The sequence below is a fragment of the Coregonus lavaretus genome, assembly GCF_964263955.1.
Source record: "Coregonus lavaretus genome assembly, chromosome: 20".
Classification (NCBI taxonomy): domain Eukaryota; kingdom Metazoa; phylum Chordata; class Actinopteri; order Salmoniformes; family Salmonidae; genus Coregonus; species Coregonus lavaretus.
The window spans coordinates 9,044,705-9,070,694 of NC_140007.1; the positions used below are offsets into that span (position 1 = coordinate 9,044,705).

The following is a 25,990-nucleotide window of genomic DNA, read 5'->3' on the forward strand; positions in this document are numbered from 1 at the left end:
GAGAGAAAGAGAAAGAGAAAGGGAGAGAGAGAGTGTGAATGTGTGAAGCAGGCCATGACAGAACCTGGTGTGCCTCAGCTACCCAAACTTATCTCCAAGATGTACTGCGGACTAAAACTGGTGTAAGGAAAAGGTTCGGGAGAGAGAGAGGGAAAAGGGGGAGGGGGAGAGAGAGAGAGAAGGCAAAGAGAGAGAGACAGAGAGAGAGAGAGAGAGAGAGAGAGAGAGCTGCAGCAAGATAGAGAGCCCAGCTGGTGACTTTGGCGTCTTCCTAAATTATAATTATAATTTACTCTAATTTGCAGTGAAATTAACTGGCAAATTTGTTTAGATCTTTGCCCCAGAGAGAGAGAGAGCGAGAGAGAGCGAGAGAGAGTGAGAGAGAGAGAGAGAGAGAGAGAGAGAGAGAGAGAGAGAGAGAGAGAGAGAGAGAGGAAAAGGGTACATGATGAATGTGGGGTTTGGGGGGGTGATGGCCTGGGTGATGATGTCATAGTCACATGACCTGCTTCCAGCTGGCCTTCTCATAGACACAGCCATCCACATAGTCACCACACTGACCCAGCCAGGGAGAAAACATACAGACACACCTCATACATTTACACTGGCAGTGGTGTAAAGTACTTAAGTAAAAATACTTTAAAGTACTACTTAAGTAGTTTTTGGGGGGAACTTTTACTTTGACTTCACTACATATGTTTTACTCCATACATTTTCCCTGAAACCCAAAAGTACTTGTTACATTTGGAATGCTTAGCAGGACAGGACAAGGGTCCAATTCACACACTTATCAAGAGAACATCCTTGGTCATCCCCACTGCCTCTGATCTAGCGGACACACATGCTTCGTTTGTAAATGATGTTTAAGTGTTGGAGTGTTTCCCCTGGCTATCTGTAAATTTAAAAAAAACAAGAAAATGGTGCGTCTTGTTTGCTTAATATAAGGAATTTGAAATGATTTATCCTTTTCCTTTTCCTTTTGATACTTAAAGGGGCAATCAGTAGTTGCTACATCCATTTTTGGACGTATAAATGAATGATATGTACCCATTGATTCTTGAAGAATATAACTTATAAATGCCTCATGAGCTTAGTTTAACTATCGTACCCCATCAGATCCCCAAATATAAGCTTGTTTTACTCCAATGTTTGTAAACAAAGAAAATGTAAACAAACACAATATAGCCTCAAAATATGGTTAAAACTATCATTTTGATATCATTGATGGTCAGTCTTTGCATCCATAGCTCTGTTTATGAATTTGAGAGTGGTTCCATTTCTCTAGCTCCATCCCTCAGCTTTTTACCGAACCAGGGTTGGGGAGCCCACTTTGTTATTGCTTCTACTGCTGATTGCCACTTTAAGTATATTTAAAACCAAATACTTTTACTCAAGTAGTATTTTACTGGGTGACTTTCACTTTTACTTTTAGTCATTTTCTTTTAAGGTATCTTTACTTTTAATCAAGAATGACAATTGGGTACTTTTTCCACCACTGCACACGTGTGAGTGAATGAGTGTATGTGCGTGCATGTATGTATGAAAGAATCATAATCAACATAATCATGTCATAAATCAGCTGACATTGAGGAAGTGAAGACACTGCTGTGCTCCACAGGCAGCCTTTACAGGTTGGTTTAGATTCACAGCCAACCGTGTGAGAGCCCTGAGAACACTGCAGGTCTACAGACTGCTGCGAGCTGGGGCCAGGTGCTGTGTGTGTGTGTCCTATCTATACCTTTAGAATACTCATGGCTCTGGTTACCCAGGGGGCAGTGCTCCCCATTAACCCTCGTGCCCTCCTTACGCAGTGCCCTGTGCTGGCGCCGAGCGCTGGCAGACTGGACTGCTGAGAGATGGACACTGCCAAGAACCATGGCCCCCATTTCACTTTCATCCTCCCACTCTCTCTCTCTCGCTCTCAATTTTTTGGAGCCATGCATGTAAGGCCCTATTCTCACTACGAGAGATTGCCTACATATCTTGAGAAAATACCCTTGGCTAGACCTTTTACTGTAATGTAAACTTGCAAACTGGTCACATCTTGACCGCTACAGCCGGAAGTCGCAGGAGAGCCGTCCTCAAGAGTCACACCCCCTCAGAGCCGTCGGGTGTAAACAGAATTGTCTCATTGAGCCAAATGCTCCTACAGTAAAAATCGTAATGGTTTTGAAAGAGATGAAATCAATAGGCATTTTCCTTATATTAGAGACTTGTTTTATTGAGTTTTAACCTAAATTGCAGTAAAAGCCAGAAATTGGCGCCATTGTTTTAAGGGAATCTAAGAATACCAGAATTTATTTAAATGCAAAGCAAGTGGAAAACGCAAGCAGAAACTCAACTTCTTCAGTCGCAATGTGTTTTTTCATGTACTGATTTGCATGATATTGATTAAATAAAGCATGGTTTGTTCTAAGGCAGGGATCATCAACTAGATTCAGACGCAGGCCGATTTTTTCTTGAGCGGATGGTCGGGGGCCAGAACATAGTTACAAATAATTAGTAGACTGTAAATTGACCGCAAGAAGCCCAGATATACACTGAACAAAAATATAAATTTAACATGTAAAGTGTTAGTCCCATGTTTCATGAGCTGAAATAAAAGATCCCAGAAATATTCCATACGCACAAAAAGCTTATTCCTCTCAAATTTTATGCACACATTTGTTTACATCCCTGTCAGTGAGCATTTCTCCTTTGCCAAGATAATCCATCCACCTGACAGATGTGGCATATCAAGAAGCTGATTAAAGAGCATGATCATTACACCTTGTGCTGAGGACAATAAAAGGCCACTTTAAAAAACTTTTGAGGGAGTGTGCAATTGGCATGCTTACTGCAGGAATGTCCACCAGAGCTGTTGCCAGAGAAATTAATGTTAATTTCTCTCCCATAAGACGCCTCCAACATAGTTTTAGAAAATTTGGCAGTACGTCCAACAGGCCTCACAACCACTGAACACTTGTATGGCGTCATGTGGGCGAGCGGTTTGCTGATGTCAACGTTTGAACAGAGTGCCCAACGGTGGCGATGGGGTTATGGTATGTGTAGGCATAAGCTATGGAAAACGAACACAATTGCATTTTAGCGATGGCAATTTGAATGCACAGAGATACTGTGATTAGATCCTGAGGCCCATTGTCGTGCCATTCATCCGCCACCATTACCTCATACACAATTCCTGGGTGCTGAACATTTCCCAGTTCTTCCATGGCATGCATACTCACCAGACATGTTATCCATTGAGCATGTTTGGGATGCTCTGGATCGACGTGTATGACAGCGTGTTACAGTTCCCGCCAATATCCAGCAACTTCGCACAGCCATTGAAGAGGAGTGGGACAACATTCCAAAGCCCACAATCAACAGCCTGATCAACTCTATGCGGAGGAGATGTGTCGTGCTGCATGAGGCAAATGGTGGTCACACCAGATACGGATTGGTTTTCTGATCCACCCCCCTACCTTTTTTTAAAGGTATCTGTGACTAACAGATGCATATCTGTATTGCCAGTCATGTGAAATCCATAGATTAGGGCTTAATGAATTTATTTCAATTGACTGATTTCCTTATATGAACTGTAACTCGTAAAATCGTTGAAATTGTTGCATGTTGCGTTTATATTTTGTTCAGTATATTTGACTAAAACATAATCATTTCTCAAACCTTGCTTACATTTGTATACGATCACATGTCTCTCTATTATGCGTGGTATAACTTGGGAACAGATTTCCAAAATTAAAATATATATATTATTTTTATCCAGAAAACTTGGGAGGCCAAATAAAACCAGCACAGGCCGCCAGTAGGGGAACCCTGTTCTAAGGTAACTTCAATATGCTATGTAGGCCGAAAAGCAATCTAACTATGGTTCAGCTAACGTTGGCTGACGTTAGCATTCAGCGAACTAACTAAGTTAGTTAGCTGAATGCAGTAGCTAGTAGTAGCCTGTGAGGAGGATGCAGATATTTTGTTTAGATTGCTAGCTACCGAGCTCTGTGATGACTGACACTGTATGATAACATTACTGTACTTTTATATTAGTCTGAGAGAGGTAAACGTTCATTCTTGCTATGTTAATTTAGCTACTTGATGAAGCAAATGTTGTTAGTTAACGTTAGCTACAGTGAGGGAAAAAGGTATTTGATCCCCTGCTGATTTTGTAAGTTTGCCCACTGACAAAGAAATGATCAGTCTATAATATTAATGGTAGGTTTATTTGAACAGTGAGAGACAGAAAACAACAACTGTCACACCCTGGCTCTGGGACTCTATATGTTGAGCCAGGGTGTGAACCTAGGACGTCACGTCATCGTTTGTTGTTTTGTTTGTTCGTGTATTCATCAAATAAAGAAGTATGTTCGCTCATCACGCTGCGCCTTGGTCTACTCCGTCTAACGATCGTGACAGAAGATCCCACCATACCAGGACCAAGCAGCGTGTCCAGGAGCAGGCGGCCTGGACATGGGAGGAAGCGCCGGGAAAGGAGCTGGAGAGGTTGGCCCAGGTGGGCAAATCGTGGTCCTGGGAGGACATGCTCGGGGGCAAAGGGCCATGGGCTAAGATTAAGGCCCTGGCGAGAGAGGAGCAACGGCGTCAACAGTGTCGTCGTCGGACGGACGAGAGGCAACCCCAGAATTTTTTTAGGGGGGGGGGCACACGGCATGGGCGACTGGGCAGCAGGAGGCTGCCACAGGGCGAAATGGGAGACGAGGAGAGAAGGCCACCGGGTTACGGGAGCCATTGGTGAGAGGAGGGAAGGAAGTTGTAGAGGCACGGCGAGAGGTACTGAGGTGTATTGCCAGTCCGGTCCGGCCCGTTCCTGAACCCCGTTTAAGGCCAGTGGTGTGTGTTTCCAGTACGGTCCGGCCTGTTCCTGTTCCTCGCACCAAGCCTACGGTTCGCGTCGCCAGCCCGGCCCGGCCTGTTCCTGCTCCTCGCACCAAGCCTACGGTGCGCATCGCCAGCCCGGCCCGGCCTGTTCCTGCTCCTCGCACCAAGCCTACGGTGCGAGTCGTCAGCCCGGTAAGGCCCGTTCCTGCCACTCGCACCAAGCCTACGGTGCGCGTCGCCAGCCCGGCCCGGCCTGTTCCTGCCCCTCGCACCAAGCCTACGGTGCGCGTCGCCAGCCCGGCCCGGCCTATTCCTGCTCCTCGCACCAAGCCTACGGTGCGCATCGCCAGCCCGGTCCGGCCTGTTCCTGCCACTCGCACCAAGCCTACGGTGTGCGTCGCCAGCCCGGCCCGGCCTGTTCCTGCCACTCGCACCAAGCCTACGGTGTGCGTCGCCAGCCCGGCCCAGCCTGTTCCTGCTCCACGCACCAAGCCAGGGGTGCGAGTCGTCAGCCCGGTCCGGCCCGTTCCAGCTCCACGCACCAAGCCAGGGGTGCGCATCGTCAGCCCGGCCCGGCCTGTTCCTGCTCCTCGCACCAAGCCTACGGTGCGCGTCGCCAGCACGGCCCGGCCTGTTCCTGCCCCTCGCACCAAGCCTACGGTGCGCGTCGCCAGCCCGGCCCGGCCTGTTCCTGCCCATCGCACCAAGCCTACGGTGTGCGTCGCCAGCCCGGCCCGGCCTGTTCCTGCCCCTCGCACCAAGCCTACGGTGCACGTCGCCAGCCCGGCCCGGCCTGTTCCTGCCCTTCGCACCAAGCCTACGGTGTGCGTCGCCAGCCCGGCCCGGCCTGTTCCTGCTCCACGCACCAAGCCAGGGGTGCGCATCGTCAGCCCGGTCCGGCCCGTTCCTGCTCCACGCACCAAGCCAGGGGTGCGCATCGTCAGCCCGGCCCGGCCCGTTCCTGCTCCACGCACCAAGCCAGGGGTGCGCATCGTCAGCCCGGTCCGGCCCGTTCCTGCTCCACGCACCAAGCCAGGGGTGCGCATCGTCAGCCCGGTCCGGCCCGTTCCTGCTCCACGCACCAAGCCAGGGGTGCGCATCGTCAGCCCGGTCCGGCCCGTTCCTGCTCCACGCACCAAGCCAGGAGTGCGCATCGTCAGGTACCGGTCAGCTGCTCCACACCGGAGCTTAAGCAATCCGCTCCTACGATGTCCAGTCCAGCTCCAGCCAGCGGGGCCAGACCGGACCAGGGGCGCTACGGGGGGATTATTGGAGGGTGGTGGGCGAGCCCGGAGCCGGAACCGCCTCCGAGGAGGAATGCCCACCCAGCCCTCCCCTGTTTGGTCTATGTTGAGGCGCGGTCGCAGTCCGCGCCTTTAGGGGGGGGTACTGTCACACCCTGGCTCTGGGACTCTATATGTTGAGCCAGGGTGTGTATATTTTATGTGTTGTGTTTCTATGTCGGGATTCTAGTTTTGTATTTCTGTGTTGGCCAGAGTGGTTCCCAATCAGAGGCAACGAGTGTCAGCTGTTGCTGGTTGTCTCTGATTGGGAGCCATATTTATACAGGCTGTTTTCCCACAATAGTTGTGGGATCTTGTTCCGTTTGGTTTGTTCCGTGTTGGTTGTTAACCTAGGACGTCACGTCATTGTTTGTTGTTTTGTTTGTTCGTGTATTCATCAAATAAAGAAGTATGTTCGCTCATCACGCTGCGCCTTGGTCTACTCCGTCTAACGATCGTGACAACAACAAAATCCAGAAAAACACATGTCAAAAATGTATTTGACCCCCCCTCAATCAGAAAGATTTCTGGCTCCCAGGTGTCTTTTATACAGGTAACAAGATGAGATTAGGAGCACACTCTTAAAGGGAGTGCTCCTAATCTCAGCTTGTTACCTGTATAAAAGACACCTGTCCACAGAAGCAATCAATCAATCAGATTCCAAACTCTCCACCATAGCCAAGACCAAAGAGCTCTCCAAGGATGTCAGGGACAAGATTGTAGAACTACACAAGGCTGGAATGGGCTACAAGACCATCGCCAAGCAGCTTGGTGAGAAGGTGACAACAGTTGGTGTGATTATTCGTAAATGGAAGAAACACAAAAGAACTGTCAATCTCCCTCGGCCTGGGGCTCCATGCAAGATCTCAACTCGTGGAGTTGCAATGATCATGAGAACGGTGAGGAATCAGCCCAGAACTACACGGGAGGATCTTGTCAATGATCTCAAGGCAGCTGGGACCATAGTCACCAAGAAAACAATTGGTAACACACTACGCCGTGAAGGACTGAAATCCTGCAGCGCCCGCAAGGTCCCCCTGCTCAAGAAAGCACATATACAGGCCCGTCTGAAGTTTGCCAATGAACATCTGAATGATTCAGAGGAGAACTGGGTGAAAGTGTTGTGGTCAGATGAGACCAAAATCGAGGTCTTTGGCATCAACTCAACTCGCCGTGTTTGGAGGAGGAGGAATGCTGCCTATGACCCCAAGAACACCATCCCCACCGTCAAACATGGAGGTGGAAACATTATGCTTTGGGGGTGTTTTTCTGCTTAGGGGACAGGACAACTTCACCGCATCAAAGGGACAATGGACAGGGCCATGTACCGTCAAATCTTGGGTGAGAACCTCCTTCCCTCAGCCAGGGCATTGAAAATGGGTCGTGGATGGGTATTCCAGCATGACAATGACCCAAAACACACGGCCAAGTCAATAAAGGAGTGGCTCAAGAAGAAGCACATTAAGGTCCTGGAGTGGCCTAGCCAGTCTCCAGACCTTAATTCCATAGAAAATCTGTAGAGGGAGCTGAAGGTTCGAGTTGCCAAACGTCAGCCTCAAAACCTTAATGACTTGGAGAAGATCTGCAAAGAGGAGTGGGACAAAATCCCTCCTGAGATGTGTGCAAACCTGGTGGCCAACTACAAAAACGTCTGACCTCTGTGATTGCCAACAAGGGTTTTGCCACCAAGTACTAAGTCATGTTTTGCATAGGGGTCAAATACTTATTTCCCTCATTAAAATGCAAATCAATTTATAACATTTTTGACATGCGTTTTTCCGGATTTTTTTGTTGTTATTCTGTGTCTCACTGTTCAAATAAACCTACCATTAAAATTATAGACTGATAATTTCTTTGTCAGTGGTCAAACGTACAAAATCAGCAGGGGATCAAATACTTTTTTCCCTCACTGTAGCTAGCTAGCTAGCTAGCAGTAGTGCCACTTGTGTAATTGTCTTGCAGCTAAATTAATGTGTGTATGGACGAGAAAATCAACCTTTAAATATCTGAACATGCTTGCGAATTGTTACATTATTCAAGAGTGTAATATGGTTTTGTTGCATTAATCAATACTGTAATAAGGTAGATGAAAAGTTGCTTGCATAACGTTAGCTAGTTTGAATAGTTTGCATGCTTACTGGCTAGAGGCTACTGTGATATTTACAGTAAACTTGAGCTATTGAGGTAGAACGTCACATCACGTCGCCAAGCCCCCGAACTCTCTCTTGGAATGTGACATACCATTGCTAAAGTAAATAGAAAAGTTTGTGTACACATTTTTATTTGCTTCAACTCTTCAGTCTGAATAAGCCCTAACATGGCACCTGGCCACTATGCCACTACTGCTAGTTTATACAGGGGGAAGGGCAGCTCTTAACTAAGTGTGTTTACATAAAAATCTTAAGAGAGAGAGAGGAGACAGTTTGTTTGCATAGTTCCCCACTGTACCTAATGCTCTGTTACATGAAGCGGTCAGAGTCGCTGAAGGTTGTGAGAGAGAGAGAGAGAGTGTGTGTGTGTGTGTGCGTGTGTGCGTGCATGCGTGAATGTGTGTGTGTAAATGTGTGTGTCTGTGTGTGTGTAAATGTGTGTGTGTCTGTGTGTGTGTAAATGTGTGTGTGTCTGTGCGTGTGTAAATGTGTGTGTCTGTGTGTGTGTAAATGGGTGTGTCTGTGTGTATGTAAATGTGTGTGTGTCTGTGTGTGTGTAAATGTGTGTGTGTCTGTGTGTGTAAATGTGTGTGTGTCTGTATGTGTGTAAATGTGTGTGTCCAGTACCTGATGCTCTGCTGCATGAAGCGGTCAGGGTCGCTGGCTGAGAAGGTGGTCAGAGAGGTGCCAGCTGGGACGCCCTCCTCAAAGCGGATGGACTTGGGGTTAGAAGGGAAGTAGGGCGGTTCGTTGATGTCTACCACGGAGATGGTGACCCCAGATGTGGACTGGAGGGACGACTGAATCCCACTGGCCAGCTGGGCCTGGTTGTTGACCACCACTGTCAGCATGAAGGCCCTGTTTTGCTCAAAGTCCACCGGCTGGGGAGGAGGAGAGGGGGAGGGGGAGATAATTAGGTTACAATTAGTCATCTCATACTCCATCAAATGGTAATAGCAATCACACGAGTGACACAGAAGAAGTCTAATAGAGAAAAGGAGAAAAAGGCGAAGCTGTAGGGAAAAAGGAAGAAAGATACCAAAAAAAGACATGATAAATGAGAAGGCAGAGAGAGAGAGAGAGAGAGAGAGAGAGAGAGAGAGAGAGAGAGAGAGAGAGAGAGAGAGAGAGAGAGAGAGAGAGAGAGAGAGAGAGAATACTAGGAAGGGTCGAATAAACCGGAAGAAAGAAAGCAGGAAAGCAGGAAAGCAGGAAAGAAAGAAACAAACCCTGCACTATGGTGAGAAGAAATATATACAGGAGAGAAATAACAACAGAGGGATGAAACACACGGTGCTATGTACCCCCACCCATCCCCAGAACACTTAAACATTCTCCTCCTGTTCCTCAGTGCCTCTATCCTCCACCTGCAGACGTTAAACACACAGAGAGAGAGAGAGAGAGAGAGAGAGAGAGAGAGAGAGAGAGAGAGAGAGAGAGAGAGAGAGAGAGCTGAGTCCTGGTGCTGAGCAGCGCTAGCTCCGCGATAGCCAGGATGAATTGGAACAGCGTTACCGTTAAACTTAGAGGGACTTCTGCACCCCTACCTGTAGTTACCCTGCTAACACTGAGTGGGTTAGGCAGGCCTTAAAAAATTCATGGACTGGCTGCTGTCGTGGCTGGCACTCCCTGTTCAGTTCACGCTGGGTAAACTCCCCTCACTGTGTGCATGTGTGTATGTGTGTGTGTGTGTGTATGTGTGTATGTGTGTGTCGGCTAGCTCCAGCCACCTACACGGGCGATCTGCCCTGTGACCCTAAAACCGAGCGAAAGCTCTGGGCTGGCTTAATGAAGACAACACAAACACGGGTTCAAATAACCAGAAATACACAAACAAATATGTTGGGTGTAGCGTGATGCTCGGTCTGATTACAGTTAGCTACCCGGTTGATGATTAGCGCCCAGGGGCTGGTGTCTGCTGTGTTTGATGGTGACAGTAATGATTTGGAGCACATCTGTGTGTTGCCTCGCCTTAGTGTTAGCAGCTAACGGACACGACGGGCGGAGATATAAAAAGCATTCATAATCAAGCATCCAGGGTGACGAGGGGATTTCATCTGACAGATGCCATGGTGGGGTATGTGTGTGTAATGTTAATAAGAAGAGGTGGCTGGTGTTGATGTGCCCTTCTGTCTATGTGTGTGTGTGTCTGTGTGGAGTGAACCAGTGGGAGTAATCGGAACTCTTTGATCCATAGCCAGTGGTATTCAGTGCACAGGGAGGTCTGGTGTACCTGCAGGCTCTCTAACATACACACACACCATATGGGAGGAGAGCAGAGCGAGGGGGTTAAAGGTCAATAACCTGGCCTCCACCTCCTTCCTGTGATCCATCACTCACTACATCCCCCCCCCCCTCCATCCCTCTCTTTCCTCTTCTCCTTCCTAACTCTGCTCTTCATCCCCTCTCCTCCTAGCGCTTCCCTTCCCCTGCTCCCCCTTCTCCTCACCTCCCTCCCCCTTCCTTCCCTCCCTCCCTCCCTCCCTCCCTCCCTCTCCTCCTCCTAATATAATATACCCTGCCTCCTCTCCTTTCTTGTCTCTGGTGTGTAGTCGCCCCTATCATTTCCTGTGTTCATCACAAGCTTCTTGAATTTACATATCCTAATTACTTATTAAAGGCAAACTAGTGTTTGTGTGTGTGCATACAGGTGCATGTGTGTGTATGTTTGTCTGTATGTGTTTGTGTGGTGCCTCTGTTTTAATCCAAGATTTCTTATGTTCTTATTGGTTCCCCAGAGAGTTCTCTACACGTGTGACATGTGCAGGTTAAAACCTCAGTCCTTGTTTACAGAGCAGTGATGGTCCCTGGTGGGCCATCTCAGTAAACATGTGAGAGATGTCAGTGTATTCTGCTGATGTGCCTCCACTAGCAGCCAGAGAGGCCTCCTCAGTAAACACATACCACAAGAATTCAAATGTGGCTCTGTGATGTTTCCCTGCTACCTATGCGTTCCAGGTTGTCTGATGTGAAACCGATTAGAATCGGTAGCTATTCCAGCTCCGCTCCCCAGAGAGACTCAAAGCCTTCCTGTTTACTTGATGAGACTGTCTATTCCTCGCGCTGCTCCTGGCTCTTAATTTATGATTTCCTGATAACCTCCCTGGGGTTGCTATGGCAGCTTACGGCTGCCCGCCCGCCTGCCTGCTCAATTCTACATCAGGGAGTGAGTATAGAGGAAAAGGACTCTACACTGAACAAAAATATAAACGCAACGTGCAACAATTTCAACGATTTTACTGAGTTACCGTTCATATAAGAACATCAGTCAATTGAAATAAATACATTAGGCTCTAATCTATGGATTTCACATGACTGGGAATACAGATATGCATCTGTTGGTCACAGATACCTTAAAAGAAAGGTAGGGCCGTGGATCAGAAAACCAGTCAGTATCTGGTGTGACCACCATTTGCCTCATGCAGCACGACACATCTTCTTCGCATATAGTTGATCAGGCTGATGATTGTGGCCTGTGGAATGTTGTACCACAGCTCTTCAATGGCTGTGTTAAGTTGCTGGATATTGGCGGCAACTGGAACACGCTGTCGTACACGTTGATCCAGAGCATCCCAAACATGCTCAATGGGTGACATCTGGTGAGTATGCTGACCAAGGAAGAACTGAGACATGTTCAGCTTCCAGGAATTGTGTACAGATCCTTGCAATTATCATGCTGAAACATGAGGTGATGGCGGCGGATGAATGGCACAACAATGGGCCTCAGTATCTCGTCACGGTATCTCTGTGCATTGAAATTGCCATCGATAAAATGCAATTGTGTTCGTTGACTGTAGCTTATGCCTGCCCATACCATAACCCCACCGCCACCATGGGGCACTCTGTTCACAACGTTGACATCAGCAAACAGCTCACCCACACGACACCATACCGGGATTCATCCGTGAAGAGCACACTTCTCCAGCATGCCAGTGGCCATCGAAGGTGAGCATTTGCCCACTGTAATCGGTTACGATGCCGAACTGCAGTCAGGTCAAGACGCTGGTGAGGACGACAAGCATGCAGATGAGCTTCCCTGAGACAGTTTCTGCAGAAATTATTCGGTTGTCCAAACCCACAGTTTCATCAGCTGACCGGGTGGCTGGCCTCAAACGATCGCGCAGGTGAAGAAGCCGGATGTGGAGGTCCTGGGCTGGCGTGGTTACACATGGTCTGCGATTGTGAGGCCGGTTGGACGTACTGCCAACCGGCCTCACCGGAGGCAGCTTATGGTAGAGAAATTAACATTCAATTCTCTTGCAAAAGCCCTGGTGGACATTCTTGCAGTCAGCATGCCAATTGCACGCTCCCTCAAAACTTGAGTCATCTGTGGCATTGTGTGACAAAACTGCACATTGTAGAGTTGCCTTTTATTGTCCCCAGCACAAGATGCACCTGTGTAATGATCATGCTGTTAAATCAGCTTCTTGATATGCCACACCTGTCAGGTTGATGGATTATCTTGGCAAATGAGAAATGCTCACTAATAGGGATGTAAACAAATTTGTGCCCACAGTTTGAGAGAAATAAACTTTTTGTGTGTATGGAATATTTCTGGGATCTTTTAGTTCAGCTCATGAAACATGGGACCAACACTTTACATGTTGCATTTTTATTCAGTGTAAAAGCCAGTCATCTAGAGACAATAAAGAGAAGCAAAATGCCAATGCTTGAGGTGCTGAGAGAAATAGAGAGGTGTTAATGCCATTCCTAAATTCTAAGAGTCACACAGACAGAGGAGCAGACAGAGGAATACAACTGGCTCGGCAACGGCAGCTCATCAATAAACTAGTCAAATATGCACGCTATATATACCTGTACACACACACACACACACACACACACACACACACACACACACACACACACACACACAGGCACACACACACTCTCACACTCACACACACACACACACACAGCTGTTCCTAAAACTGTAATCGGATAGGATTACAAGACACGGCTGTGTTGTTGTATCCATCCACCACAGTAACTAGAACATTATAAGTGCATAAACACCACTGCGATTGTAATTGAGAAATCAATATCTAATTTGCTGCAATGGTCTTAGTAGCCATTATATACAGTGGGGGAAAAAAGTATTTAGTCAGCCACCAATTGTGCAAGTTCTCCCACTTAAAAAGATGAGAGAGGTCTGTAATTTTCATCATAGGTACAGGTCAACTATGACAGACAAACTGAGAAAAAAAAATCCAAAAAATCACATTGTAGGATTTTTTATGAATTTATTTGCAAATTATGGTGGAAAATAAGTATTTGGTCACCTACAAACAAGCAAGATTTCTGGCTCTCACAGACCTGTAACTTCTTTTTTAAGAGGCTCCTCTGTCCTCCACTTGTTACCTGTATTAATGGCACCTGTTTGAACTTGTTATCAGTATAAAAGACACCTGTCCACAACCTCAAACAGTCACACTCCAAACTCCACTATGGCCAAGACCAAAGAGCTGTCAAAGGACACCAGAAACAAAATTGTAGACCTGCACCAGGCTGGGAAGACTGAATCTGCAATAGGTAAGCAGCTTGGTTTGAAGAAATCAACTGTGGGAGCAATTATTAGGAAATGGAAGACATACAAGACCACTGATAATCTCCCTCGATCTGGGGCTCCACGCAAGATCTCACCCCGTGGGGTCAAAATGATCACAAGAACGGTGAGCAAAAATCCCAGAACCACACGGGGGGACCTAATGAATGACCTGCAGAGAGCTGGGACCAAAGTAACAAAGTTTGCTAGAGTGCATTTGGATGATCCAGAAGAGATTGGGAGAATGTCATATGGTCAGATGAAACCAAAATAGAACTTTTTGGTAAAAACTCTACTCGTCATGTTTGGAGGACAAAGAATGCTGAGTTGCACCCAAAGAACACCATACCTACTGTGAAGCATGGGGGTGGAAACATCATGCTTTGGGGCTGTTTTTCTGCAAAGGGACCAGGACGACTGATCTGTGTAAAGGAAAGAATGAATGGGGCCATGTATCGTGAGATTTTGAGTGAAAACCTCCTTCCATCAGCAAGGGCATTGAAGATGAAACGTGGCTGGGTGTTTCAGCATGACAATGATCCCAAACACACCGCCCGGGCAACGAAGAAGTGGCTTCGTAAGAAGCATTTCAAGGTCCTGGAGTGGCCTAGCCAGTCTCCAGATCTCAACCCCATAGAAAATCTTTGGAGGGAGTTGAAAGTCCGTGTTGCCCAGCGACAGCCCCAAAACATCACTGCTCTAGAGGAGATCTGCATGGAGGAATGGGCCAAAATACCAGCAACAGTGTGTGAAAACCTTGTGAAGACTTACAGAAAACGTTTGACCTGTGTCATTGCCAACAAAGGGTATATAACAAAGTATTGAGAAACTTTTGTTATTGACCAAATACTTATTTTCCACCATAATTTGCAAATAAATTCATAAAAAATCCTACAATGTGATTTTCTGGAATTTTTTTTCTCATTTTGTCTGTCATAGTTGACGTGTACCTATGATGAAAATTACAGACCTCTCTCATCTTTTTAAGTGGGAGAACTTGCACAATTGTTGGCTGACTAAATATTTATTTTCCCCACTGTATGTGTGTGTGCGTGTGTGTGTGTGTCTGTGTGTCTGTGTGTGTGTGTGTGTGTGTACTCACAGTGTGTGTATGTGCGTTCACAGTGTGTGTGTTTGTGTTTGTGTGAGTGTTTGTGCATACGTGCGCGCCCATGTGCTTGTGAAGGACCTGCCGGCCTGCTACCCTATCCCTCATTTAGATTTAGCTAGGGGGTTTCAAAGTCAAAGCTCCCATTGTGTTTTGTCCTTAGCTGCCCCCCTCAGCCTATATGTAGAGTACAGCCTGGGGCGGACACACACTGACTTATAGATCTGACATGCAACACACAGATTAATGGGATAACTGTATGTGCTACATCAACATCACAAGGACATGTCATATGGTTAATAAAATAAATATCATACGCTATAGACCTGACAACAACAGTCCTCACTCAACCTTGACCTTTCTGTAGGCTTGGTGAAGAAGTGTGTTTTTGAAATAGATTTCATAAGTAGGTCTAGGTGAGACCTGGAGAATATCAGTTTTCACCAGATTTTCGCTAGCTTTCATAGTTGCTGATTGACTTTGAATTCTTCACTATTTTAGCACTACCTGCCCATTCAATATGAAATGTTTTTCAGAGCAAAGGTCAAACACAATTGGGTGCTTTTTTCTGTTACTTTCCTACATGTAAATCTCTGTGGAACAGCTTTGAACTAATCTGCTATAGACAAAACTCTCCACAGCATTTTCTGTCTGAGAGCATGTACCATTGTTTTTGATTGCTCACAGGGCCTTACCTTCTCGACGGTAACCATGCCGTCGTTGGTGTGTGGGTCGGTGATGATGGTGAAGTGACCTATTGGGTCTCCGCTGATTATCCTGTACACAGCATTCCAGTTGGGCGAGTGCGGCTGGTCCCGGTCAATCACGGTCAGGTTGGCAACCACAACATTGACCCGGTTCTCTGGGACCTCCCCTGAAAACTGGGAGGGGAAAGAAAGAGGGAGAGAGAGATAAGAGGAGTGAGCAGAAGTCTTCTCCTCCTTCTTCTTTGTGTAAATGGCTTAATTATCTCGTCACTCCACAAACACTACTCCGGTGCATTAAACAAGCTAAACACCCATTCTGTCCTCTGCCTCCATGTTTTGGCTTGTTTTGAATAATGTTCTTATTGTCCTCCCCATCTTCCTGCTCTTCTGAGAGACTGATGGAGGGAGAGAAAAGGCCTGCTTTTGGGAGGGCTTAAGCAGCAGTGTGCATGTGTTTGTGCCTCTGTGTGTCTCTGAGTGGGTTTTAGATGTCCTGCAGAAACACATGTGTTTTGTCCTGATAAGGCCAAACAGCAGAGGAGTCAGTCTGTCTGTTATGGTTGTGAACTGATCACAGCTTAACAGTCTCTACAGCAGGGTTCCTCAACTGGCGGCCCGCGGAACGAATTTGGCCCGCGTGTGATTTTATCCACCCCAGTTTTCGGAGCAAATAATAATAATTGTAATTTTAATTGTTGGATATAAAAGACTGTAAAAACACCAGCAAATCAGCTCCAAGTGATTTACATTTTGGGAAAGTATTACCACGCATAATATCGACATATACTGTATGTGATAGTATACAGATATAAATAAGGTTTGAAATTATTATATTTTAGTCAAATATTATATCTGTTTGGGCTTCTTGCCGTCAATTTGCAGTCTACAAATGATTTGTAATTATGTTCCAGCCCCGACCATCCGCTCAAGAAAAAATCGTCCCGTGGCTGAATCTAGTTGATGATCCCTGCCCTACAGGCTTAGGAAACCTTCTCTCTGCATAGACCGTACACAATAACATTTGCCCCCCACAGAGACACACTGAGACACACTGTGACCCAGCACACAAACACAGTGAGATTAGGAAGCAAGATGGTCGTCTAGAGAACCAATGACATTCTTCAGGAAAAAGAGGGTTCTGGGGTGGTCCTTTTGGTCTGCTAGGATTGGAGAAAGAGGCAGCATGTGTATGTGTGTCTGTGTGGGGTGTGTGTGTGTGTTTACACTCTTCACTAAGTCTGTTTTGACGTTGCTGTCGGCTAGGCCAGGGTATTCTCCATGCTGATTTGAGGAACGTTTTTTCTGTAATAGGGACATTTAGGGACATGTAGGGCCATATATAACCACACTTACAAACTCAAAGGCTGCTATAGAATCTACAGAACAAGGGTCCCCACGGGGCAAAAACTGGTTGAATCAACGTTGTTTCCATGTAATTTCAACAAAATAATTTGTTGAATCAATGTGGAAAGTCATCAACGTAAGGGAAGTCCAATTTCACTGTGATTTGTTTTGTTGATTTCAAGTTGAATTCACATTAGTTGAGAACTCAACCAAATGTAAATACAAATAGACCTTGAACTGACTTCTGTGCCCAGTGGGTCTGTACTTAGAGTGGTGCCATTATAAGGTGTTCTAGGTCACTTACAGTGAATAACAGAAAGAACAGTGGAATAGTCACACAGTCAAAGTAATAGGGCACAAGACTCTGTCTTCATCCTGCCGTCACATTCTTGGCAGTGTGGAGGAGGAGGTAGAGGGGGAGGCAGACGAGAGGAGAGAGGGGGTGGTAGGGGGAAGGGGAGAGGGGGAGGCAGGGGAGAGGAGAGGAGAGAGGGGGGGGGGGGCAGTTGGAGAGGGGCAGAGGTGGTGACAGAGAGCTTCATCATGGAGCCCAGGTGATGTCAGGATGAGAGAGGAGAAAAGGATCCTGGCCAAGCTGGTGTTTCCTACTGGCTGGGATTATTCCTCACTACTGAACACGGGGTACACACACACACACACACACACTCACATGCACGCACACACATCTACTTTTTTCTTAAACACACAGGCAAAAGTACAAACCAAAACACACACACATCCTCTCTCACACACAAAGATAATCACACAAACAGATGAACACATCCACTTTGAAACACATAAACACCCCACCCACTGCCTGCCTTGCCGCCTTGAAAAATGGGCCAGCCTCTGATAGGCCTGATGAAATCTTAATCTGTAACATTAAAGAGAAATTCTCCCAACTTTCTATTTCTGGGACGCTTTCATAGATTTATTGGGTTTACTGCAAACACGAAATATTTGCTTAATGGCCTTCGTTGTCCACAAAATGGCATTTATGTAGCCCACTGGTGAACTGGATGATTTATGGAGGGAGCTTGTAAAAAGTGCTCAGCTCATCGTGAATCCAAGACCTCCACTTTGCAAAATAACAAGGGTGATCATCATCAATATCCGCCACAGCATTTATTTAGCTACCCCCCATTTGTGTTGGGTGATTGAAATGCACTTAAACACAACACAAATACAGTGGATGAGACGCCATCTGTTACAAACTACTAACTACATTGGTTACCGCAACTGTAGAATCCTAATTTAGTAAAAAAGGGGTCTGATTTACAGTGGTCTTGACTGTGTGTGTTCTCCTTATGGATATGGAAGCTAGAATAGTACATCATTTATAATACTGTAGCTCCTTAGTTGACAATAGATATCATAACAGATCCAATTCTGGAATATTTGTACAAATTAAGATTTCATAAATTTTGACAGCTAAGAGCCAGACAGTCAGACTAATTATAAAAAATTTAGGGAATGTGCATTGATGGTCAGTGGCGTAAGGACGTGGTGAAATGAATGAACAGGTGACTGTTGGAAGGCCCATTTCTGCCATTAAAATGTTTGTCAGGTTTAATTTTAGTCTCCTCACTCTCTTCTCCTTCAACCCACCACCTTCTATCATTTCGTTCTCTCCTCCACCCTATCCCCATCTACTCACTCTCTCCCTTGCAGGCCACAACCTTCTCCTCTCTTCCTGCTCCATACCTCTCTCTGTGCTTGCCCCTGCTGTGTGGCTGTGGAGCAGCATATCACTGATGAGCTCTACGTATGACACATGCTTAGCGAATCTGCTAACTCACCATCATAAGGATCTTATTGGCCCCCAGGGTGCATGCTAATGCTAACTCCTATGATAACATCCACCTTGAAAATGATACTGCTGCTGCTGTATTAAGCACCTCAGCTCCCCAAGACACCCATCTACTCACAACTGGAGAAGCTGCAGATGGGAAAACACACATGCAAAAAGTCATGCTGACAAGACATCCACATAACCTCAAAATATACTGTACAGTCGGATATACATATATTATATGTGAAGCATCATAATAAACTGTCTTTGCTGATGTCCTTTTCTTTCCTCTCATTTCTGTCTCTTACCTTTCCTATATCCCTGTCTTCCCTGCTCTCTCTCTTTCTGTCTCTCTAATTGTCGTTTGTTCCTCCCTCCCCTTTTTCCTCACCTCTCAGCGCTCTCCTAATGATTGTGCCATGAGGCGCTCCACCTGCATAAGCTGTTTCCTTTTGCACTGGAGCTCTGATAAACAGCTGAATTAATCAGCTCAGATCGCCCCTGGGCCACCGGAGGCTCAGCTTGCCTTAATGACTGACACAGGGTTAATGAAATACACACACAAATACACACATACACTCACACACACACATACATCATGAATACACCTGCACAAGAGCCTGTCCCAAAATGTAGCAACAATTTTAGATCAGTGCTAAATCATCTCTTTCTCTCCTCATTCTTGCCCCACCTTCTCTAGCTGATGGGGTGTGAGGGGTATAACGGTGTGTTTTAGAAGTGTAGCCTGCTGTTGGCAGTCACACAGGGAGATATGGCCCTGTACCAACTCCTACCACCTGCACTGTGTGGTGCATGTCATGCAAACACACATACCCAGGACCCGGATGCCAAGTCGACTCATCTCCGTACAGCCGCTAGTGAAAGTCTACACACCCTTGCACAGTCTTCACATTTTGCTGCCTTAAAGGGAGTGTAGCACCTATTTCTCAGTGCCAGAAACACATGTAATAATAATAATAATAATAATAACTTAGAGCATCCCGAGATAACATTCCCAAATTACAAACTTTTAAATCCATTTTTTTTAAATATTGTAATGTTGTTCTAAAAGTTGGGTTTGAGGTTTTCTCCAAATGAGCTCTAACGTAAGTAAGAATCCCACAACGCTCTGCGGTTAGCATCACACGGTGAATGAAAAACTGTAAATAGTGGAATACATTTGTGAGAATGAGGCGGGCAAATTTGCCGTCTACTCGTCAATCTGCGGGGCACATTTCATCCCTGAAAACTTCCACGGCTATCAACAATGGAAGGAGGGGTTCAGCAAGAAGTTGCTTCTCAAAGTGGATGCTGTCCCTACTATTAATGTGTCTTCTAAAACAGCCAGCAGCACCAGCAGAGACCGAACATTATCACTGGCATGGAAGTGAATTGAGTAAGTGAAAGAGCTAGCTTGCTACCTCTAAGCTAACGTTAGCTAGCTATAGAGCTACCACATCTAAATAACACTGGTAAAACTAACCAAATGTAAACATGTCTACCAGCTGTTGGTAGCTAACCGCTGATGCTGTCATAGATAGTACAGATAGCCTATGGAAAATAGTAGTTTTCAAGGTGTTTGTGGGGGGCGTTGCGGTAAGACTTTTAAGCAGGTCAACATTTCAGACAGATTACCAGGACGTGTACTCCGAGCATGTGCTGACCAACTGGCAAGTGTCTTCACTGACATTTTCAACATGTCCCTGACTGAGTCTGTCATACCAACATGTTTCAAGCAGACCACCATAGTCCCTGTGCCCAAGGACACTAAGATAATCTGCCTAAATGACTACCAACCCATAGCACTCACATCTGTAGCCATGAAGTGCTTTGAAAGGCTGGTCATGGCTCACATCAACACCATTATCCCAGAAACCCTAGACCCACTAAAATTTGCATACCGCCCCAACAGATTCACAGATGATGCAATCTTTATTGCACTCCACACTGCCCTTTCCCACCTGGACAAGAGGAACACCTCGTGAGAATGCTGTTCATTGACTACAGCTCAGCGTTCAACACCATAGTGCCCTCAAAGCTTATCACTAAGCTAAGGATCCTGGGACTAAACACCTCCCTCTGCAACTGGATCCTGGACTTCCTGACGGGCCGCCCCCAGATGGTAAGGGTAGGTAACAACACATCTGCCACGCTGATCCTCAACACGGGGGTCCCTCAGGGATGCGTGCTCAGTCCCCTCCTGTACTCCCTGTTCACCCATGACTGCATGGCCAGGCACGACTCCAACACCAACATTAAGTTTGCTGACGACACAACAGTGGTAGGCCTGATCACCGACAACGATGAGACAGCCTATAGGGAGGAGGTCTGAGACCTGGCCGTGTGGTGCCAGGATAACAACCTCTCCCTCAACGTGATCAAGACAAAGGAGATGATTGTGGACTACAGGAAAAAAAAGAGGACTGAGCACGCCCCCATTCTCATCGACGGGGCTGTAGTGGAACAGGTTGAGCGCTTCAAGTTCCTTTGTGTCCACATCACCAACAAACTATCATGGTCCAAACACACCAAGTCAGTCGTGAAGAGGGCACGACAAAGCCTATTCCCCCTCAGGAGACTGAAAAGATTTGGCATGGGTCCTCAGATCCTCAAAAAGTTATACAGCTGCACCATCGAGAGCATCCTGACTGGTGGCATCACCGCCTGGTATGGCAACTGCTCTGCCTCCGACCGCAAGGCACTACAGAGGGTAGTGCGTACGGCCCAGTACAACACTGGGGCCAAGCTTCCTGCCATCCAGGACCTCTATACCAGGCGGTGTCAGAGGAAGGCCCTCAAAATTGTCAAAGACTCCAGCCACCCTAGTCATAGACTGTTCTCTCTGCTACCACACGGCAGGCAGTACCGGAGCGCCAAGTCTAGGTCCAAAAGGCTTCTCAACAGCTTCTACCCCCAAGCCATAAGACTCCTAAACAGCTAATCATTGCTACCCGGACTATTTACACTCCCCCCCCCCTCTTTTACTATGTTACGCTGCTGCTACTCTGTTTATTATTTATGCATTGTCACATTAACTCTACCCACATGTACATATTACCTCAATTACCTCGACTAGCCGGTGCCCCTGCACATTGACTCTGCACCGGTACCCCCCCTGTATATAGCCTCCCTACTGTTATTTTATTTTACTGCTGCTCTTTAGTTATTTGCTTTAATCTTTTTTACTTAACACTTTTTAAAATAAAAAATCTTTAAAAAATTAATTGTTGGTTAAGGGCTTGTAAGTAAGCATTTAACTTCAAATAAGATTTGATTAGATTAGATTTAATTTGGCCATTCTGTGGCTCCCGGAGAGTTTTCTATATGGCCTGCAGAGTATGGGCTAAACTAAAATGTGACACTTCAGCCATTGATCAGATCGCGGATTGGGTGGCATTTCAGAGAAGCCCCAGAGCCAGCCTTTCTTTGGAGGGGTGGATTGTGGATTTTGCTCCATGGGAAAGTAGAAATGTTTATCTTAGGACCAATGTGGTCACAGTCTTGTTGAAGAGGCAGCAGATAACGTTAGACTGCTATAGCTAGCTATCCTCTCCCTCCATTTTTGAATGGATTTGTGGCTATTTCTTTCTAGCTGACTACATAAATATATAATAAGGTCCATTATCTGCTACCTGGTCTTTAAATTTGATTCATTTGCTACCAATTGACACAACTTACTCCACATGTTCAATGTGATAGCATCATGTGGTACCAGCATCATGTTATGGGTATGCTTGTCATCGGCAGGGGCTGGGGAGTTTGTCAGGATCAAAATAAATATGATAGGAGCAAAACGCAGGTAAAAGGTTAAAGGAAAAGCCGCCTCAGTCTTCTGACACCTAACCCTGGGATATAGTTACATTTTTCAGTGAGACAATATAAATCAAATCAAATGATTGCCCCCCATTTATCCTCAGAGTTTGTACTGCTTGGTGACCTAAATTGGGATATGCTTAATACCCCAGCCATCCTACAATCCAAGCTAGATGCCCTCAACCTCACGCAAATTATCAACGAACCTACCAGGTACAACCCTAAATCCGTAAACATGGGTACCCTCATAGATATCATCCTGACTAACATACCCTCTAAATACACCTCAGCTGTCTTCAACCAGGATCTCAGCGATCACTGCCTTATTGCCTGCGTCTGTAACGGGTCCGCGGTCAAACGACCACCCCTCATCACTGTCAAACGCTCCCTAAAACACTTTAGCGAGCATGCCTTCCTAATTGACCTGGCCCAGGTATCCTGGATGGATATAGATCTCATTCCGTCAGTAGAGGATGCCTGGTTGTTCCTTAAAAGTAATTTCCTCTCAATCTTAAATAAACATGCCCCATTCAAAAATACAGAACTAAGAACCGATATAGCCCCTGGTTCTCCTCAGACTTGACTGCCCTTGACCAGCACAAAAACATCCTGTGGCGTACAGCATTAGCATCAAATAGCCCCCGCGATATGCAACTTTTCAGGGAAGTTAGGAACCAATATACACAAGCAGTCAGGAAAGCAAAGGCTAACTTTTTCAAACAGAAATTTGCATCCTGTAGCACTAACTCCAAAAAGTTTTGGGACACTGTAAAGTCCATGGAGAATAAGAGCACTTCCTCCCAGCTGCCCACTGCACTGAGGCTAGGAAACACTATCACCACCGATAAATCTACAATAATCGAGAATTTCAACAAGCATTTTGCTACAGCTGGCCATGCTTTCCATCTGGCTACCACTAACCCGGCCACCAACTCTGCACCCTCTGCTGCAACTTGCCCATGCCTCCCCCGCTTCTCCTTCACACAAATTCAGACAGCTGATGTTTTGAAAGCGCTGCAAAATCTGGACCCCTACAAATCAGCTGGGCTAGACAATCTGGACCCTTTCTTTCTAAAACTAGCCGCCGAAATTGTCGCAACCCCTATTACTAGTCTGTTCAACCTCTCTTTCATAACGTCTGAGATCCCCAGAGATTGGAAAGCTGCCGCGGTCAACCCCCTCTTCAAAGGGGGTGACACTCTAGATCCAAACTGCTACAGACCTATATCCATCCTGCCCTGCCTTTCGAAAGTATTTGAAAGCCAAGTTAACAAACAGATCACCGACCATTTCGAATACCACCGTACCTTCTCCGCTATGCAATCCGGTTTCCGAGCTGGTCACGGGTGCACTTCAGCCACGCTCAAGGTCATAAACGATATTATAACCGCGATTGATAATAGACAGTACTGTGCAGCCGTCTTCATCGACCTGGCCAAGGCTTTCGACTCTGTCAACCACCGCATTCTTATTGGCAGACTAAATAGCCTTGGTTTCTCAAATGACTGCCTCGCCAGGTTCACCAACTACTTCTCAGATAGAGTTCAGTGTGTCAAATCGGAGGGCCTGTTGTCTGGACCTATGGCAGTCTCTATGGGGGTGCCACAGGGTTCAATTCTTGGGCCGACACTTTTCTCCGTGTATATCAATGATGTCGCTCTTGCTGCTGGTGACTCTCAGATCCACCTCTACGCAGACGACACCATTTTGTATACATCTGGCCCTTCATTGGACACTGTGTTAACAAACCTCCAAACGAGCTTCAATGCCATACAACAATCCTTCAGTAGCCTCCAACTGCTCTTAAACACTAGTAAAACTAAATGCATGCTTTTCAATCGAACGCTGCTGGCACCCGCCCACCCGACTAGAATCACCACTCTCGACGGGTCTGACCTAGAGTATGTGGACAACTACAAATACCTAGGTGTCTGGTTAGACTGTAAACTCAACTTCCAGACTCACATAAAGAATCTCCAATCCAAAGTTAAATCTAGAATCGGCTTCCTATTTCGCAACAAAGCCTCCTTCACTCATGCTGCCAAACATGCCCTCGTAAAACTGACTATCCTACCGATCCTTGACTTCGGCGATGTCATTTACAAAATAGCCTCCAACACTCTACTCAGCAAATTGGATGTAGTCTATCACAGTGCCATCCGTTTTGTCTCCAAAGCCCCATACACTACCCACCACTGTGACCTGTACGCTCTTGTTGGCTGGTCCTCACTACATGTTCGTCGTCAAACCCACAGGCTCCAGGCCATCTATAAATCACTGCTAGGCAAATCCCCGCCTTATCTTAGCTCATTGGTCACCATAGCAGCACCCACCCGTAGTCTGCGCTCCAGCAGGTATATCTCACTGGTCATTCCCAAAGCCAACACCTCCTTTGGCCGCCATTCCTTCCAGTTCTCTGCTGCCAATGACTGGAACGAATTGCAAAAATCTCTGAAGCTGGAGACTCTTATCTCCCTCAATAACTTTAAGCATCAGTTGTCAGAGCACCTTACCGATCACTGCACCTGTACACAGCCCATCTGAAATTAGCCCACCCAACTACCTCATCCCTATATTGTTATTTATTTTGCTCTTTTGCACCCCAGTATCTCTATTTGCACATAATCTCTTGCACATCTAGCATTCCAGTGTTAATACTATTGTAATTATTCTGCACTATAGCCTATTTATTGCCTTACCTCCATAACTTGCTACATTTGCACACACTGTATATATATTTTCTGTTGTATTTTTCACTTTATGTTTTTTTACCCCATATGTAACTCTGTGTTGTTTTTATTGCACTGCTTTGCTTTATCTTGGCCAGGTCGCAGTTGTAAATGAGAACCTGTTCTCAACTGGTTTACCTGGTTAAATAAAGGTGAAATAAAAATAAAATAAAATATACATGTTTAGCAGATGTTATAGTGGGTGTAGCGAAATGCTTGTGCTTCTAGCTCCGACAGTGAAGTAATATCTAACAAGTAATATCTAACAATTTCACAACATAAACCCAATACAAACAAAACTAGTAAGGAATGGGATTTAAGAATACAGTTGAAGTCGGAAGTTTACATACACCTTAGCCAAATACATTTAAACTTAGTTTTTCACAATTCCTGACAATTAATCCTAGTAAAAATTCCCTGTTTTAGGTCAGTTAAGATCACCACTTTATTTTAATAATGTGAAATGTCAGAATAATAGTAGAGAGAATAATTTATTTTAGCTTTTATTTCTTTCATCACATTCCCAGTGGGTCAGAAGTTTACATACACTCAATTAGTATTTGGTAGCATTGCCTTTGAATTGTTTAATTTGGGTCAAATGTTTCGGGTAGCCTTCCACAAGCACCCCACAGTAAGTTGGGTGAATTTTGGCCAATTCCTCCTGACAGAGCTGGTGTATCTGAATC

The 25,990-nt window shown here is 46.0% G+C and overlaps 1 protein-coding gene across 1 annotated transcript in view; it reads right to left on the bottom strand.

Moving 5' to 3' along the window:
• LOC311147944 (cadherin-4-like) overlaps window positions 1–25,990 on the bottom strand; it is a gene marked incomplete at both ends in the record, with an annotated part of 240,110 nt that overhangs the window by 27,665 nt on the left and 186,455 nt on the right. Inside the window, 2 exons of the mRNA XM_084184792.1 lie at window positions 8,894–9,147; window positions 15,615–15,800. Coding sequence (XP_084040918.1) covers window positions 8,894–9,147; window positions 15,615–15,800 — 440 coding nt within the window. The remainder of the gene's footprint in view (window positions 1–8,893; window positions 9,148–15,614; window positions 15,801–25,990) is intronic.